The sequence below is a fragment of the Sminthopsis crassicaudata genome, chromosome 3, assembly GCF_048593235.1.
Source record: "Sminthopsis crassicaudata isolate SCR6 chromosome 3, ASM4859323v1, whole genome shotgun sequence".
NCBI lineage: Eukaryota > Metazoa > Chordata > Mammalia > Dasyuromorphia > Dasyuridae > Sminthopsis > Sminthopsis crassicaudata.
The window spans coordinates 395387212-395405836 of NC_133619.1; the positions used below are offsets into that span (position 1 = coordinate 395387212).

At 39.6% G+C, this 18625-nt stretch overlaps 1 protein-coding gene across 2 annotated transcripts in view; it reads left to right on the forward strand.

Annotated features, from left to right (window-relative positions):
* The first annotated feature begins 7995 nt into the window (after positions 1 to 7995).
* UBE4A (ubiquitination factor E4A) overlaps positions 7996 to 18625 on the forward strand; it is a 36197-nt gene continuing 25567 nt past the window's right edge. Inside the window, exons 1-4 of one of the 2 annotated variants that reach the window (XM_074302264.1) lie at positions 7996 to 8131; positions 14785 to 14945; positions 17138 to 17347; positions 18006 to 18118. In XM_074302264.1, coding sequence (XP_074158365.1) covers positions 14825 to 14945; positions 17138 to 17347; positions 18006 to 18118 — 444 coding nt within the window. In that variant the 5' untranslated portion in view covers positions 7996 to 8131; positions 14785 to 14824. The remainder of the gene's footprint in view (positions 8132 to 14784; positions 14946 to 17137; positions 17348 to 18005; positions 18119 to 18625) is intronic. The other variant, XM_074302265.1, reaches the window with a different exon arrangement.

Genomic DNA, 18625 nt, shown 5'->3' on the forward strand with positions numbered 1-18625 from the left:
CTTTTCCTCGAAATTACTGTATTCCCTTCCCCTTAGCTTACTCCTTCCCTTTCACTTTTCAATGAAGTGGAAGAAGTTTCACCATAAATCGAATATGTCTATTGATACACGCTATGTTCATCTCCCTCCTTTCTTTCTCTCAGATATAATATGTTACCTTTGCCTCTTCATGAGATGTAGTACCACCACTTTATACTTTTTTATGATATAATCTCCTTTCCACCTCTAGTTTCTAAGACAAATTGTACATATGTTCTTTACATATTTTTTTGACAGAAGTATAGTTCTCAAGATTTCTTTTTACCTTTTTTAGAAGTCTCTTGAGTTCTGTATTTGAAGATCAAACCTCTTATGTAGGTCTGGTTTTTTCATCAAAAATAGATGGAATTCATTTATTTCGTTAAATGTCCATCTTCTTCCCTGGAAAACGATGCTCATTCTTGCTGGGTAAGTTATTCTTGGCTGCATACCAAGTTCCTTAGCCTTTCGGAATATCATGTTCCAGGCCCTGCGTTCTTTTAATGTGGATGCTGCTAGATCCTGTGTTATCCTTATTGTGGATCCTCCATATCTGAATTGTTTTTTTCTAGCAGCTTCCAATATCTTTTCCTTTGTCTGATGGTTCTTGAACTTGGCCACTATATTTCTTGGCGTTTTGATTTTAGGGTCCCTTTCAGTAGGTGATCGATGAATTTTCTCAATGTCTATTTTACCCTCTGTTTCCAAAACGTCTGGGCAGTTCTCTTTGATAATTTCCTCGAAAATGGTGTCCAAGCTCTTTTTTTCCTCCCATTTTTCAGGGAGTCCGATTATTCTCAAATTGTCTCTCCTGGATCTGTTTTCCAGGTCTGTTGTCTTTCTGGTAAGGTACTTGACATTCTTTTCAATTGTTTCATTTCTCTGGTTTTGCTTGACTCCCTCTTGGTTTCTCCTTGAGTCATTCATTTCTACTTGTTCCAGTCTAATTTTCAATGATGTATTTTCTTCACTCACTTTTTTTATATCTCTTTGTAATTGTCCAATTGAGTTTTTATCTTCTATGGAATTTTTTTCCATTTTATCCATTTTATTTTTTAGAGAGCTGATTTCTTTTTCCAGCTCTCTAATCCTGTTTTCCTTGGAGTTGTTTACCTTTTCCAGCTCACTAATCCTGTTTTCCTTGGAGTTGTTTACCTTTTCCAACTCACTAATCTTATTTCTCAATGATTTGATTTCTTTATCCACTCTGTCTTTGAATGCATGGGATGACTTCTCCAGGCTCTCTTGCCAAGCTTCCCTTTCCTTTTCCCATTTCTCTTCCAGCTCTCTTGTGAGAGCCTTTTTGATTTCCTCTATGAGGTTCTTTTGTATTGAGGAGCAGCTTATATCCCTCCCAGGGGATACATCTGGGGACATTCTGTTCCTAGTCTCCTCAGCATTTGAAGTCTGCTCCCTCTCCACACAGAAGCTGTCAATGGTTAGAGCCCTTTTGAATTTTTTGTTCATTTTTTCAGAGTAGGAATCAAAGAAAACAAACTGACAAGAGAAACAATTGGTCTGTTTTGCGGGGGATAGGGCTGGATGGTATTAATGGGCTTCCTCTACAGACTGGGGGTAGGGCAGCAGAGAGCCACTAACAGAACAGCAATGACTGTACTGAGTCTGCGCTCTGAGGCTCCGAGAATGCACCGAGTCAATCCAGGTAGGGGTTGGGGGTGGCCGGGCTCTGAGAGACGCTGGCTTTCTGGGGTTTTAATCTTCACCTCCGGTGTTTACACCCTCTCCGCTGCTCCTGGCTTGCTGCCAAGACAGAGCATCCACACTGGGGCAAAAGCCCTTTCACAGAAACGGCCGAGATCACACCCCTCCCCCTCCGGTCTGAGCTGTGTGAGCTGCCTGTCTTGCTCTGGCTGTCTGCCCTCAGTCTGTGCCCAGTCTGATTGACCCTCCCCCGAGCAAACACAGACCTTTTCTGGCGACTTTCAAGGATGTCTTCTCTTGGTGATAATTTGTGGATTTCTTTCTGGGTCAAGCATTAAGTCAGAGGCTTGTCATGAAGTAAGTTCTGAGAGAAAACGAGGAGCTCAAGCAGCTGTCTGCCTCCACGCCGCCATCTTGGCCGGAACTCCCAAGTATTATCTTTTTAACCTCAATAACACCTACCATATCCATCCCTTTCTCTCAATTCACATACCCATCACCCTAGTTCAGACCTTCAAAACTCCTGTCTGAATTATTAAGCAACTCGTGAACTGGTCCTTGCCTAAAGCCTCCTCCCTCTCCAATGCATCTACCACACAGCTACAAAAACAGTATTGCCAAAGCACAGCTCAAGCATGTTATTCCCCTATTTTATAAATCACAGTATTGCCTCTTCTGTTTGGCATTTTACCTCTTCACAATTGAATGCTAACTCATCTTTCCAGGCTGATTTCCCATGATTCCCCTTCCCACTCTCTGATGCTGCCAATGTGGCCTTTTTTTTTTTTTTTTACTGTTCCTCATAACTGATTTCCATCTATATGCCCGGAATTTTCTCTCTTCACCTGTCTTTTGGAATCTCTAATTTTCTCCCAAGCGCAGATCAAGAGCTATCTTCTATGTGAGACCTTTCCTGATCTAGTCACACCCCATTCCATTACTTTTATTTTATATATGTATATATATATTTATATGTATGTATATATATATATATGTGTATATGTATATATATATCTACTTATATGTACATATATATATATAATATATGCTCTTAAGAGGGAATGATCATTACAGTTTTCTTTGTATCTAAAGTGTTTAAATAGTGTTTTTAAAATAGTGTTTAACTCAGGGTTAGGGTTAAGTGTCAAGCTCAGTACTATTTAGTTAGTAAATGTCAAATGTCTAAGGTCATATTTGAACTCAAATCCTCCTGACTCTAGGGTATTGCTCTATCCATTGCACCATCTAGCTGCTCCTAAAATATTATTTAGAACAGTATCACATGGGAAATGTGAGAGTGGTTGATGGGTATGGCCTTATTATACCTTTATTATACCATTAATGGATGATGAAAAAGATACAGAAAACTCTGACATGTGTAATATATTAACTCTACTCTTTCCAAGTCCAGTGCTTGTCCACACAGCCTCCTGGATCACTTACCCAGAAGTGGATGGTTTATATAGGTCTTTTCATAAAACATGGCATATGTCTAGCATGCAACAGGTGTATATTTTTGAGAGCCCATTCAGTTTATGTATTGGGATACACATTAATGATTAGAAACAATCCTAATCCTTAAGAAAATTTACAGCAGAAAGTAATATCTGAGATTCTTGAACCCTTCCACTCCAATCTTGTGGCACTGAAGTTGTGGCAATCCTTCTTGTCTATGTCTCCTTTGTATCCTTCCTTGGTTCAGCCCCTGTCACCTGGGCAGCTGTAATAGTCTCCTAACTATTCTTCCTGACTCTAATTTCCCAGTCTTCTGTCATACAACTGCCAAAATAATCTTTCTAATTAACAGGTCTACTCTGTCATCCTCCTTCATAGTATCCTCATTGGGCCCTAAAGCACAAAGGATAGGATAGAAGTAACTTAACAAGCTCCTACACAGTGAAGATCCTACCTGTCTTTCCATTCTTATTTCAGCCTATACTCTCTGATATAGATTTCTTCCCCAACCCCATCCCACCCCCTTTTGGACTAATTCCCCAGTACTGGGAACTTCCAGTAAGCAAACACCTTTTACTAATGCAGACTGGTAGCTACTCTTCGATTTAGAGGATTAACTAAAGGACTGAGACTTAAGTAATTTCCCCAGGGTAACCCTGACAGAGCAGCTAGGAGGCACAGTGAATGGTGCTATCCTTCCAGTCAGGAACATTCATCTTTGTGAGTTCAAATATGGCCTCATTCATTTCCTAGCTAGGAGGCTCTGAGCAAGTCATTTAATCCTGTTTGTTTGCCTCAGTTTCCTCATCTGTAAAATGAACTAAAAAAGGAAACAGCAAACCACTTCAGTATCTTTCCCAAATGGGGGTTCGAAAAGTCAAATGCCACTGAAAAACAATTCAACAACAACACTGCTAGTCTGGATCAGAGGTGCAATTTGAATTCGGCTCTTGCTGACTCCTGCTCTACACCTACCCCACTACACATCCTCTCCATACACAATATATTCTAGTTGAGACTATCAGAGAGACTGATCCCTCTCTTCTCCACTTTTTAAGTATTCACATTGTCTGTTCCTCACCTAGAAAAGTACTCTTTTTTTCAAGGCTAAATTACTACTTCTTTCATGAAGTCTTCCCTGATTCCTCCAGCTGCCAAGTTCCTTTTCCTTCCTCAGATTTCTCATAAGCACGTTTTCTAAAACATTATGTAAGTGTTCACAACTATTTTTATTACTATTCTCTTCCCAATTTTGCCCTTTTTATATAGTAGCTTAAACCAGATTTATTTGTGTCTTATCCCTCTAAATTAGAAAATAATCAAGCTGTGAGCTTACATAGACTGGGCTTAATTTTGAAGTCTGACCCTCAAAATTACTTTCTGTAGCTCATTTTGTTCCCATATAGTCAAATCTTATAGCTCATGTATCTGTTTCCACAAAATCAGATAAAACATTTATTCTATCCCACAAAAAATATACAAAATACACAAAGGATTCAGAGAAAACCATAAACAATTGATATTTTCCTTCCTGATTCAATGAATTCTACTTTCTACACAGTATTTAATCAGCCCACCAGACTTACAGCACCACCCTGTGGTTTAAACTCCTCTGGAAAAACAAATGAATGAATGAATGAATGAATGAATGAACGAATGAATGAATGAGCAAGTAAATAAATAAATAAGTAAACAAATAAATAAATGAGCGAATGAGTGAATAAATAAATAAATAAACGAACAAATAAGGAAATAAATAAATGAACAAATCACTGGAGAACCCTTCGTTTTCCTATGGGTCAATCAACACCAGACATCTGTTCAACAAGGCCACCAGAATACAACACCCTCTCACACTTATTCCTGAAAAATCTAAAATTCACATCAATCCAAATAATGCTAATAACAGATGCCTCACTTGATCAGTGTTTGGATTCTGATGACCAGGTGAGTGTAAACAGCAATTATTTCTATTTGAGCCAGAAACTCTGAGGATCTTTTCCTCCTGGATTGATGTTCTTTTTTTGACTAGGTAAAAAGACCATTCTTGACTTCATTTTTACCTAGCCTCCTTCTGACTGAGACCAGGAAAAGACCTTAACTCAAAAAGGCCAAGGCCTCCCACTGCATCAGGGACCATTTCCAGTCATCCTGATTTACATCATGCCACTGCACCAAGATAGCTCTGGAGGGGACAGTGAGGCAGGTGATCTTGCACAGCCTTCTTTCACTTAAATCCAATTTACTTGCAAGTCACAGCTCCCTGATGTCATGGTCCCCTTTGAGAACCAAGGACATGGGTCATATAGAGTCAATAGCAAACATCTGTCCAACAAGGCTATCTGTATGCAACATCTTCAAAACCTAATTGAGCAAAACCTAAAGTTTACACTGGCCCAAGTAATGATCAAATAAACCATTTGGAACTATAGTGACTTCTATCCCAGAACTGCACAAAAAGTAAGATTGAATCCCATAGACAATAGGAAAGGGAGGTTGCCAGCAAAGTCAGCAAATAGCAGAGGAAAACAAGCTTATGGCCTCCCAATGCAACGAGAGATGAACCAGACACATGTAACCTGCATGATTCTGTGTTCCCAGACAGTAAAAGGGTAGAAGAAACCTGATCAAAGTCCCAAACTAGTCACTCTAGGGTGGTCAGAAATCCCAGCAGGAACTTCGGAAGTTACCAGGAGTGGCAGCAGCATTCATATTGTGATACTATAGGTATACCTATTCTGAATCTTCAAGAAAGAAATCTTCCAAAGGAAAATCCCAGGAACATCACAGCCAAACTCCAGAATTCCCACATGCAAGAAAAAAAATACCACAAGCACCCAGAAAGCAGCAATCAAGTAACAAGGGACCACAGACAGGATCATACATGGCTACTGACTACTATAAAAACAAGGATAGTTACTGTAATATTATATTCAAAAGGCATAAGAAATAGTCCCACCAAGAATAATACTGAAAAGACTAAAGTACAGGGCTGAGAAAAATGGATCTTTGAGGGAGAAGATGTTGGTCAGAAGGCAGTAACAAATAGATTTGACCTGAAGTCAGGAAAACCTGGGGTCAAATTCTGCGTCAGACTTTTACTAGCTTAGCTTAACCCCTAGCTCAGTTTCTTCCATTGTAAAATGTGACTAGTGATAGCACCAACCTCCTAGTACTGTAATCAAATTAAATATTAGTCGACACTTAGCATAGTGCCTGCTGGCACAAAATAAGGGTCACATAAAAACAGCTGCTGTTACTATCTTTCTGTTAAAAAGCTTAACACTGAGTAGGAACTTTGAAATACCAAGAGAAACCTAGAAAATTTGCAAATGGATTTGAACAACTAGAAGGGTATGTATGAGCACATAAATCATAACAGGGAAAGAAGAAATTAAATCTTCAGAACCTTAATGTCTTCAAAGGACACTGTAAGGGTTTTCTAGGGGGGGTTTGTTTTGTGTTTTTTAATTGATCCCCAGTGCCTGGGAAGGGGATTGGCACAGTTTAGGCTCTAAGTGGTCTTCAAATTTTTTAAGTAGGGGTCAGTTCACTGTCCCTCAGACTGTGGCAGGGCTTGACTACAGTAAAAACAAAAGCTCACACTCTGTCTCCGCCCCTCAGACCATTTGCCATAACCCTGGGACCGCGTAGACTTCCTCAGCCCTCCACAGGCCGTAGTTTGAGAATCCTTGGTAGAGGATTTCAAGAGAGCAAAGAAAAGGGAGGATAAAAGGAGAAAAACACTAGAATAGAAAGGAGAAAGTTGTTTCTCATAAATGGGGTATATTAAAAATATAAAGGGGGAAAGGGGAGCTTGAATCATCTGAAACTTACTCTTCTCTGGAATGGATCAAAGAGAACACACAAGTTTGGTACTCGGCTAGAAGAGAAGTTAGAGCTCATCTTGTCCAACTGCCTCATTTTACAGACAAGGAGCTCAGACCTAAGGAGCCTAAAAGATTTATTCAAGATTTATTAAAGCTTGAGTAAAGGCAAACCTGATTGTTCAATTCTCAGTGTACTTACATCTTGGCAGTCAGTAAAAAACGAAAATTAGGGGCTTATTTCATTGTCTAGGTGAAAAAAGTGATAGAGAAAATGCTGACAGATTTCAGAGAAATGGGGTGTGGTGTTTGGGGTTGTTTTTGTTTTCTGAAGAACATCTGCCAGGACAGCCCTGATTGGGATTCAGTCTCTCGGTACCCGTTACCCATATGATGCCGAATAGTAACAACTACTTCTCCCTATTCATGTAACATTCGACAAGTCTTTGATAAATGGGGTTTTATACGAGTGCTTTTCATTACTTTATATTTAATTACGTTACAGAATGTCATAAGAAAAAACATTTCTTTGAGGCGAGTTTGTTACATTCCTATATCATACAAAACTTTATTCTCATTATTCCACATTACTCCACAACAAAGGCGCTGGGGATGCTTAGATTTGGGCTTGGCAGCGTCCTGGGCGCGGCGACATGGAGTAAGAAAACGTGGCTCGCGATCCTGGCTCTGCCGTAGGTGACCTCGGACAAAGAGCGGCTCTTCTCCGTTCTCCGGATAAATGAGGGGCAGACTCAGTGACAGCAAATGCGCGCCGTTTCAGCACGACCGGCGTCCCAAGGACACGTGGCGCGCCAGGCCAAGCCCATTGTTTGGCTTTTCTTTCCTTCTCTCCGCCCCCAAAGCACTGGAAGGACTGGCAAAGGGGCTGATTCCATTGGACGGCACCGAGGACTTTTCTTTCATTCTTCACCCGCCCACCCCTAGCGTCATCCTTCCTTCCGGGCCTCAGAGAAGCAGCTATATCTAGCCCCGCCAGAGCCGCCCCCTCCGCCACGGAACGTATTTCCGGCGCCTTGTTGTGACGTAAAGGGGTGTGGGCGCCCGCCCGATGACGTCAGCTCCGGTTGCCGGGGCTGAGTCGGAAGTGTTGAAAGCCCTTGGCCTCGGAGAGTTCCCGGTGCTGCCGCCGCTGGCACCCTCAGGCCCCGGTAAGAAGGAGTGCGTCCGGTGAAGGAGGCGGCGGCGCAGGGACCCTCCGGCAGGATCCATCCCGACCCCCGAGGCCGGGACCCCGCTGCCAGACGGCTTCCCTCCCCCCCGAGTTCCCTGTGCTGGACTCGGGACCCCTCCTCTTCCTGCACCCCCCACTCGTATTCGGCTTCGATAAGCCCCCGAAGCCTCCGCCCCCTTTATCCGGGAGGCCTCTGGAGGAGAGCCGCGGGTGGGGCCGCAGGCGCCCCGGAGTCGCACTCTCCTTTGACCCCGCTCCTTAGGGCGTGCCACGCGTGGGGGGACGGGGCCGGGGGACGGGCGACGGGCTTGGGTCCCACCCGGGCTTGTCTGTGAGACCCTGGGTCTCTAGCGAAAGAGGCAGTCGCAGGACTAGGGGTTTGGAGGAAACGCGGGCGGTAGCTCCCAGAAAGCGGCTTCGAACCCGCTTGTGCCGGGTCCTGGCCCTGCGACTTCTCCGTCGCTGTGTAAGTGGCTGCGTGGAGCCGGCTGTTAGTGGGCGATAGGGCTGCAGGCTGCGGGGCCGCGGCGCCGCGGCTGCTCCTTTGCCCGCTGGATGCGATTGACAGGTTGTGGTGAGAAAGTCAGTTCACAGACCCTGCGCTCCCACTCCCGTGCTCTCCTCCCAGCCCCCACGGAGGGCTGACTTATGTGACCACTCGAAGCGGATGCCGTTTGAAACACGGTTGGATTTTCACGAAGGAATAACACTGCTTGTTTTACTCTGAGGAGGCGCATAAAGCCCCGGTTAAATGGTTCTCAGACTCTGTGTGGAGAGAGAGCGGCTGACAGACTAACTGACCTAATGGATTGGGAGTCCGAACATGTGGGTCACACCCTCATCCTGGGAGGCCTTAGCACGTGCCTCAGTTTTCTGTGTCCCCGTCTGCCGGGGGATTAGAATTGTCCTAGAGGACCCACCCCCCTGAAATCCTAGGTCAGGCCCTTCTCTCCCGGGGTTACATGATGTAAAACACTTCGTAAACTTTAAAGCACTACATAAACTCGAGCTACCTTTGAAAGAGGGTACTTATCGATGTGGAGGCAGATTTGTGAACACACGGGAGGCAGATAGAGGAGTTTATGGGTGTGACTTGGCAAGACCATCATCTTAGTCTTGGCTTTTTACAAGTTCTCCCCATGTTTCTCTTCTATTTAGACAAGAAGAGATGTCCAGAAAAAAAATCGAGAAATATTCACAAAAGCCCATCCTTTCATACTTGGCAGTATCCCATAGCATAATATAGTACAATTCATAGACAACATTTGGTATTAAAAAGTAATGTGGGGACAGAGACGCTTGGGTGTATCTAGTCAGAGGGGACAAAAACATTTGAGATATCACTTGGGACCTGGACACTGAGAGTTTTCCAGATAATTTCTTGCATCCTTCAGAAAGAAATGTATTATTTAGGAGAAAACATGTTCACAAAGAAGTAAATTCAAAATTTCCTTAAGGATTTGTATTTAACTACTTGAGGGCAAAGGCCAACTCTCTTATTTGTATCCCTAGTACTCAGGACAGTATCTGCAAATAATAGGTGCTTAAATTCACTATATCATCTGTTGCAGATGAAAACAGGAAACTTTAAAAAATAAGAATTTTGTTTCTTTGGTTACCCTCTAAGTAATCATTTATTTATGGATTTTTGTTCTTAAGCACTTTTTCTCTTTTTAGTATATTCTCTTTTAAAATCATTGAAAAATAAGTAAACATTTGTTAAGTTCTTTTGATGTGCCTCTAAGAAAGACATTGAATTAGATAATGGTGAAAATATAGTAATTTGGGTTTGTTCATTATCATATATACATAATTGCATTTGACCCTCATAACTACGTTGTGAGGTAGATACTGTAAGCTTCAAACCTAGATCCTCTTGACTCCAAGTTTATTGCTATTAATAATAATGACTAAGATTTATGTAGCTGCAAAGTTTGCAAAACACTTAACTCATTTGATCTTCACAACAGCCCTGAGAGGCAGGTTATTTCTATTTTACAGATGAGGAAACTGAGGCAATCAGCAGTTAAGTGACTTTCTTATGGTTACCCAACTTGTGTCTGAGGCAGAATTTGAACCCAATATTTTATCTACTCTACCACCTATCAGTGCTTCACAATATTACCCTTAGCAAAAGTTCTTACTTAACCCACTGAGTCTGGAGTTCCATAACCTTGGGTGGGAAAAAAAAAATCACATCTTTATCTTCACTAACCTCTACCTAAAATTTAACACTTTTTTTCAATGATAAATGTAGGCACCTGTTTTGATGTAATGTTAAGGTCCATAGGTTTCACTGGACTGCCAAAAAAGAACTTCACTCTTCTATACAACAGAATGAGAAATAGGCCTGCCTGTACTTTGGAAAGGTAGCTCAGGCATTGGAAAGACTGCTGCACTTGAAAAAATATTCTGATACTTCAGATTATCACCTCTGTAATCTTAGACAAGTCACTTAAACAAGGAGCCCAGATTTCCTTGTCTTTAAAATTAGGGGTTTGGACTTTGTGATCTTATATTCCCTTTCTCCCTCTAGCTCTACAATTCTGTGATCCTAATGAGCTTACAGTCTGATAAGGGAATAAGATGCCAATACAGATAACTAGAATACATACAATTACATAATTATAATTTAAAATATATTAAAGAATTGGAAAGCAAAGTCCAAGGGATGGATGAGTAAGCTTCAAACCTGGAACCTCTTGACTCCAAGTTTAGTGTAAATGTGAAGGGTTTGCTTCAGGAGAAATTGAGCTTTAAAGGATATGATGGAAAAAAACTATTAACTGGCAAAAAGAATAATGTGAGCATTGGTAGTTAGGAAAGGGTTAATGAAGGAGGAAGTGGTGGCAAGGGTGGCCCAAGTTTGGTTAGAACATATTCAAGTGTGCGAGACAATCATATGAGATAAAGCTAAAAAGGTAAGAAAGACCTAATTGCTCAGGACTCCAAATGCAGGCAAAAAAAAATTAATCTTACTTGGTAAATATTAGGGACCTGCTCGAGTGTGGTTTTTTCCAAGGAATAACATGGCCAGATATATACATACACACACACACACACACATATATATATATATATATATATATATATATATATATATATACACACACACACACACATACGTACATATATATATATAAAAATTCTGGCAATGGTGTGAGGAATGGGTTGAAGGAGAGATTCAACATGAGGAGATGTATAAGGAGGCTATTGAAACAGTCTAATGAGGTAGGGAAATAATATACTATGATGGGCACAGCTTGGAATAGAGAGGAGCAAACATGCTTCAGATACTTTTGAGTTGGAATCAATACAAGTTGTAAATGACTGCATTTGAAAAGAGAGGGAGAAGAATGTGTGGAGTTTGAGGTACAGTATCTAAGAGTTTGAAAAGTTATGGCAGACAAATAAAATAACTATGAGGATACTGTCAAAAGATTCCAGGGGTAGGAGTGTGAGGAGTTGAGTAAATTGCTTGATTTTGGACATGTTAAGTTTGAGGTGCAAGAATCAATCTTCTCTAGTTATAGGAGAGCACTACTGCCAATCTTAGGGTTTGTGGAAAAAATTAGCTAGTGGGGAAAAAAAAAAGATTAAAAACCATTTAGTTTTCTGGGGCACTAGGAGTTTGTATCCTCTCCCTTCCATGGAACATTCTGAAATACCAAAATTAGCTCTGTCCCCATTTTTTAAAAATGTTGAGTGACTTGCCTGAGATAACATGACTAGTGAGTGGAGGATTTGAGGCTTGACTTGTTCTTGACTTATTTTTCTTATATACAGTGACCTTTTCAGCCTTTGTGCTAGAAAAGACTATAAGTACATTAGTCATAAGGAAGCCCAAATAGAGCTAATTTCAAAAAGGCAATTAAGGTTTTTGAGATTGTGTTACCTCTTCTGTATTTTGCAGAAACACTAAGTGAACTGCTTTGAAATGTTCATGTAATCCTTAATAGCCTAGAGGTTTTGTTTGTAATAGCTAATGTTGCTGTAGCATTGTAAGGTTTGCAAAATCCACATATTTCATTGGATCCTCACAAAGGTCCCGTTGTTATATGATTTTTTTTTTTTTTTTTTTTTTGTCTTGATATTTGATCTTATTTGATGTAGGAGAGTTTTTGGTGAAGAATCCCTTTTCAATTCAGATAGGTAACTTACAACCTTAGAGCATTCTCAGGGGCACTAAGGAGTTAAGGGGTTTTCCCTGGGTCTTTCTTGGAGTAGAAACAACAAGCATTATTATCTACATTCTACAGCTTAGTTTCAGAGAAAACAAGAGATTTGCCTATGCTAGTAATTATCAGGTGGAATTTGAACCAAGATTTCTAAAGACTAAATCCAACACTCCACCATAGTGGGCAGCATTCGATTAATTTTCCTTCTTTCCAGAGCATGGCAAATATATCATCCCATAGGCTTCAAGATCTTGAGTGCCATATAACATTTGAGAAAGCTATTAAGATAATTTCCAGGAATTTCTTTGTGCTTCAAGCAAAGTAGCCTGTCTAGTAGTTTTGAATTTGTCAAAAAGTTAATTGAGATTACATGTGGTAGGGAAAACTATATTAGCCTCTCAGCTAATTGTCACTTAATCATTGTAGTTATGTAGTTCATTTTAGTTTTCCTGTTAATTTATCTCTTATCTCTTCATGAACTACTAAACTTGTTTAAATTGTATGCAACAAGGTATAACACCTGATATAATTGAACCCAGCATCATGCTAAAAAGAAATTTAAGATGTCTGCCTAAATTAATCATACTGTTCCTAATGGTATGTGTAGGGTATTCAGGACTGGCTCATTCACTCTCTGGTGTCTACCTTCATTCAGCTCTCACCTGTGACTCTTAGGAAGCTATAGCATGTGTAGTAGCCATACCTTACTAAAACCATTTTAGCAGCTGGGCTAAACTAGGTTGAGCATGACTGACAAGCCTCAAACCCATTGGTGAGTTGGGGGGATGTCTGTTCTAAGCACGTGAAAGCTTCCCTCAGGAGAATGGGAGGATAACAATTTGTTCCCACAGCCTTGAAAGCACCATTGTGGAGCACCAAGAGCTTGATATGACCTTGAAGACTCAAAGGTCATCCACTGCATCCCAGGCCATCCCCAGTCATCCTAACTTTTGTCTTGCCATTGGACTTCAGTGACTCTGGAAGAGAGAGTGAGGCTTTGTGCAACTTTGTCTCACTTAAACCTACTTTACACACGTCAAGACATGACCCATGAGGTCATAGGTCCTCTTCAAAAACAAATGATGAACAACAAACAGCTGCTCCTGATTGGCTATCAGCTCAGTTGCAGAAAGCATGAGTGTAGCTCAGCAAAGCAACTTGTAGAATTGCTATTAAATGTCAAACTATTTATTATTAAACTCCTACTCCTTGAAATAAGGATAAGCCTTTAAATGTCATTAGTATTTTTATGATTCTGTGAATAATCCTGTCCTAGCTCAACAAGATGAAAAATAGAACTATTAAACAGTGTTAGAGTTATTTAGGAAACCTGAGTTTACTTTATAGCTGTATAGCCATGAGCAAATACTGTGCCTTTTCATACCTGTAAAATGGAAATATATTTATATCTAGTGATTGTTAGGACAACTATAGAAAAAATTAAAGAAAAACTATGTTATACATAGTGATTGTTAGAAAAATACTTTATAAACTGAAAAGTGTTTTATAAATACAAATTGTTATTGCAAATTTCCCCCAACCTTCCTTAACTGCTTTGAGACTTTTGTTCTTGAGTAGATTCATTAGCTTTTTTTTTTTTAACAGTTGATATCTGTCATTTCTTTTACTTCTCTCTCCTTCATGGGCATATGACTGATCTCTGGCCTTTGTTCAGGTTCTGCTGAAATTTTAAATCCTCAATTGTCAAACAGGTTGTCACACCAGGTCCACTTGACTGCTTCAGAGAGAAAAATTTTGATCAGCAAAATCCTCTCAAATGCAAACTCACTTAAATGATGCCACTCAGTTTCAGGTTATGTAACGGACCTCCTCGAAGTTGAATTTATTTATGTCTTTCTTAAATGTAATAAAGAATGATCTAAACATTTTAGTAGGTCTAGAAGACCATTAAACAGTTAAGCCTAGGAGCATGACTGAGAAATAGTAGTTCTTAATTTTTATGGTGTACATAAGAATTGTCATCCTAAGATTATGGTTATCATCCCCAGCTCCAGTCCTAGCTCTAGAATCCATTCCTCCCTTTAACTTTGAGCAAATGCTATATTGTCATCATGACTGTAAATGGGTAAGAAGCAGCCTATTCAGACTAATAATGGAGAGTATCATTTTTTTCTTTATTTTTTCTTTTAACCAGATCTTTCTTTTTAATCTGACCTTTCCCTTTTCAAAAAAGGAATGGCAGATGCATCTTCTTCCTGATCTCATCTTTCATCTTAGCTACCTTGAAGCTCAGTCACTTCTTCCAGTAGGTAAATTTGTAGCTATTTTGCCTCCAAATACTTTAAACCTTGAAACACTTATCAATCTTGCCTCCAGAATTCTTTCAAAATATGTGTTAAAGAGAAAGGAGAAGAAAAAAAAAAAAAAAGTCAATGGGAACATAACAGCTGTTGTGTGGCTGGCCTGTTCCTGACACCTGCCCTTTCTATAGCCCCTCCCCCAGGTCTGGATGGAGTCTACTTTAAAGTGAAATGACAGACCAGGACAATAACAACAACATCTCCAGTAACCCCTTTGCTGCTCTCTTCAGTTCCCTGGCCGATGCCAAGCACTTTGCAGCGATCCAGAAGGAACAGCTGAAGCAGCAATCTGGTAAGTATATGAGCCAACAGCAGCAGACAAATTGACCCAGAATGGGGACTTTCCTAATCCAGTGTGCCTGGGGGCCGAAATGAGAAATGGAATTGGAGTTTATAGCAGATAAGAGTTTTTTTCACAAAGGAAAAGAGCCAGGGTTAACAGGTGGCTCCAAAGGGACAGATGCTCATTGTGGACCTAGAGCTGTCAAGCTGTCACTTTTTCTAGTACTGTCAAAAAGCACCTCACAAAAACATCCCAAATTATCTTTTTAACATGATCAGCTGAGGGTATTTCAGTATAGGAAACAAGCCGTGTACAGTTGTAGACAATAATTTATGTAAAGGAAAGTACTCAGAGATTTAAAAAAAAAAAAAATGCAGCTTGATACAGTAGAAAAAATAATGATTCTAGAGACAAAAGCACCTGCATGCAAAACCTTTCTCTAGCCCTCACTACCTATATGACCCTAAACAAGTCATTTAATCAATTCAGACCTCAGTTTCTTCATCTGTAAAACCAGGGGATTGAACTAAAAGACTATTGCAACTCTTTTCAGCTCTGGAGTCTTATGTACTGGCAGAATACAGTTGCTCATGCCCATTAGAAAATGGCAGGGCAGCTAGATGGCACAGTGGATAGAGCACCAGCCTTGAATTCAGGAGGACCTGAGTTCAAATTTGGTCTCAGACACTTAACACTTCCTAGCTGTGTAACCCTGGGCAAGTCACTTAACCCCAGTCTCAAAAAAAAAAAAAAATGGCCTCTCTGACCCAGGACTAGACAGGATGACAAGGGGTAGAATAGAAAGAATAGAATGACATTTCTTAATCAGTTTAAATGCTCCCATAGTTCCTCAAATACCATGGTGTACTTCCACCAAATATATATATATACAAAATTACAGGATTTTCATGTTTCATCATTACTGGAGAAGACTTACTGACACTCCTTGTTTTTTTCATTTCAAGAATGATACTTATCTGAATTATAGACTCTCTTGTTGAAGGAAAGAAAAGCTTAAGAGGAGGAAAGAGTGTAATATACAATGTGAAGAAGGGAATGAAGTGGTATGAAAAGTAACTAGCGATAGAGATTTCTTTTTTCACATGTAGTCGTTTTTTCTACTTTGTATTTTGAAATGTTCTTGAGGGGAGAGGTGTTTGTTAAATTCAGAATTTAAAAGACATAAAAAAAGAAATAGGAAAGGTTTTTGTGCTAATAATGTTGAAAAGTTTCAGGGAGATTTTTAAGCTCCTTCCATTGTTTCCTGTTATACTTCTGATGCCCTAACTCCTCCTTCCCTACATCATATAAGAGATTAGGATGATTAAAGAGAAGGAAGGAAATTGAGAAATGAAAAACAGAAGAAAATATAATAATAGGAAAAAAATATGTGTGGGTGTATATATATATATACATACACACACATATGTATATATATTGCTTGCCTAGTTCTATGTTCTATGTGACTTGTCTGGTATCAAACTTACTCTGGTAAATAGGAAAATCTTATGTTTATATGCATATGGAAGCAATGGTGCTAAGTAGTATCCCCTTTCTGACTATAAGCAAAAGTTAGAAAATCTGAAATTGGGAGCAGGGCAAAGTAAACAGTGGGAACAGTTCTGGCATGTGCTCTGTTAGGACTATTTCAATTCTCTTGGGTTTATCATGCCATTAGGTCCAACTTGTTTTCCATCAGCAATTAATAGTGTGCCAAAAGCTTTAGCTTCTTGCTCTGAAACTCATTCTTTATAATTCTTATTATAGAAAAACAGAGCCTGTTTCTGAATGGTCTCATGGATTTTCAGAATCTGATTCCATCATTTTGTAAGGAAGGATTGACAGGCCTAAATAGTTCATAGCTTTTAGTGAATGACACTACTTTTTCAGTCTTCCTATGTGGTACTATATTTGAATGAAGTAGCTTGATAAGTAACAGATTTATTTCCAGGATTCTATAAAGAAGCTCATGATGCTATTTTTATAGTATGAGATACAACTATATTGGGGGAGGGAGAACCTAATCCTTTCTCTTTGTAAAATTTGACAGTGGTTACAGTGAAAGTTGGGGTTTGGTATTCTGCAGTTTACTTGTCCTGCCATGAGACTATTACTAGTTAATTGATAAATTTAAAATCCCACATTGCCCATTTTTCTTTCTTCTTTTTTCCCTTCTGGTATTGGACTGTTTTCTTCCCCAGAGAAATGTATGTTTACAAGATCAAATTTTCTGGCAGATGAACCCTCAGCTAGCCCAGATGACTCGGATAACAGTGTGTCAGAAAGTTTGGATGACTGTGACTACTCTGTCTCTGAGATTAGCCGATCATTCCGTTCCCAGCAGGAGATATGTGAGCAGCTCAACATCAATCACATGATCCAAAGGATTTTCCTAATCACCCTGGACAACAGTGAGTCATCAACTCTATCTGTGTTCCTAGCTGCCTTATTCTAATCAAATCACTGTTAGATCTTCTTTATACTCATAGAAAAGCATGGTGCTTTTTGGAATAGGGAGTTACATCTCAGAGGAACATCTTATCCAGCATAGACTCATTCATCATTCCTTGTCCTAACTTCCCTCTCTTTTATACAAAGACATTGTAAACAGGTAATGGAACTAGATCCTATGCTTGACTTGCAGTTCTTCAGTGATTGTAACCCACTCATATCACTTCTTCCTCACCTAAAAAGTGGTCATGATAGATATTCTTATTTCCTTCCCAAAGATGTCATGTGCATACATTACTCTTTATGAATGGAACTGTGGCATTCTTTCCTCTACCATGTTCTAACTATGGTGGGATGCCAGAAGAATTACTGTTGTCCCATCATGAAAGCTTTTCTAAATGTCATGTTATTATTGGATTTATGACAAGCTAAGGTTCTTTGTAACAGAGAGAAGATTTTTTTTTTTTTATCTTCAGTTCCCTTAACTTCTTTGCTCTTATTGGGATCATGCTTAGATCTCATCTGAGAATAGAGAAATAAGTAGAAACACTGCCACAATTAGCATTCAGAGTAAGATAGAAGCCTATTCTTAATTAACAGATAAAAACCATTTCCCAGGTGACCCAAGCATGAAAGGTGGAAATGGGATCCCCAGCCGTTGTGTGTATTTGGAGGAACTGGCAGGAGACTTGGACGAACAAGACTGGCTTGATATGGACAACATTGAGCAGGTATTGTTTTTATCTTGTTTCTTGAATGAGAACTAGTCACATGTAATTATGAAAGAAGCTGGTTTCTAAGCCGCTACAACTTGTCACTAAGCATTTAAAATATCTTCATGAATTTGTAGTGACTTCAGAAATCACACAGATAAACCTCACATACTGGCTGCAAGAGTAAGCATAAGTACAGTGTTTGATGTAAGAAAAAACAAGTGTAGTTGACCAAGTTGGATAGCCTCCCTTGGTACTTCAGGATATCTTGATGTCCCATGCCAATAATTTTTTTTTTTTTGAAAGGGCAGTTGTTGTTTTTTGTTTTTGTTTTTGTTTTTGTTTTTAATGTGGTTCTGCTCCACTTCTACTTGTCAATTAGTAAATATTTATTATTAAGTACCTACTATGTGCCAGGCACTGTGCTAAGCCAAGGATACAAAAAGAAGCAAAAGATAGTTCCTGTCTTCAACATAAAAACAAATTATAAACAAAGGAAACTACATAGATATTAAGTAGGAAATA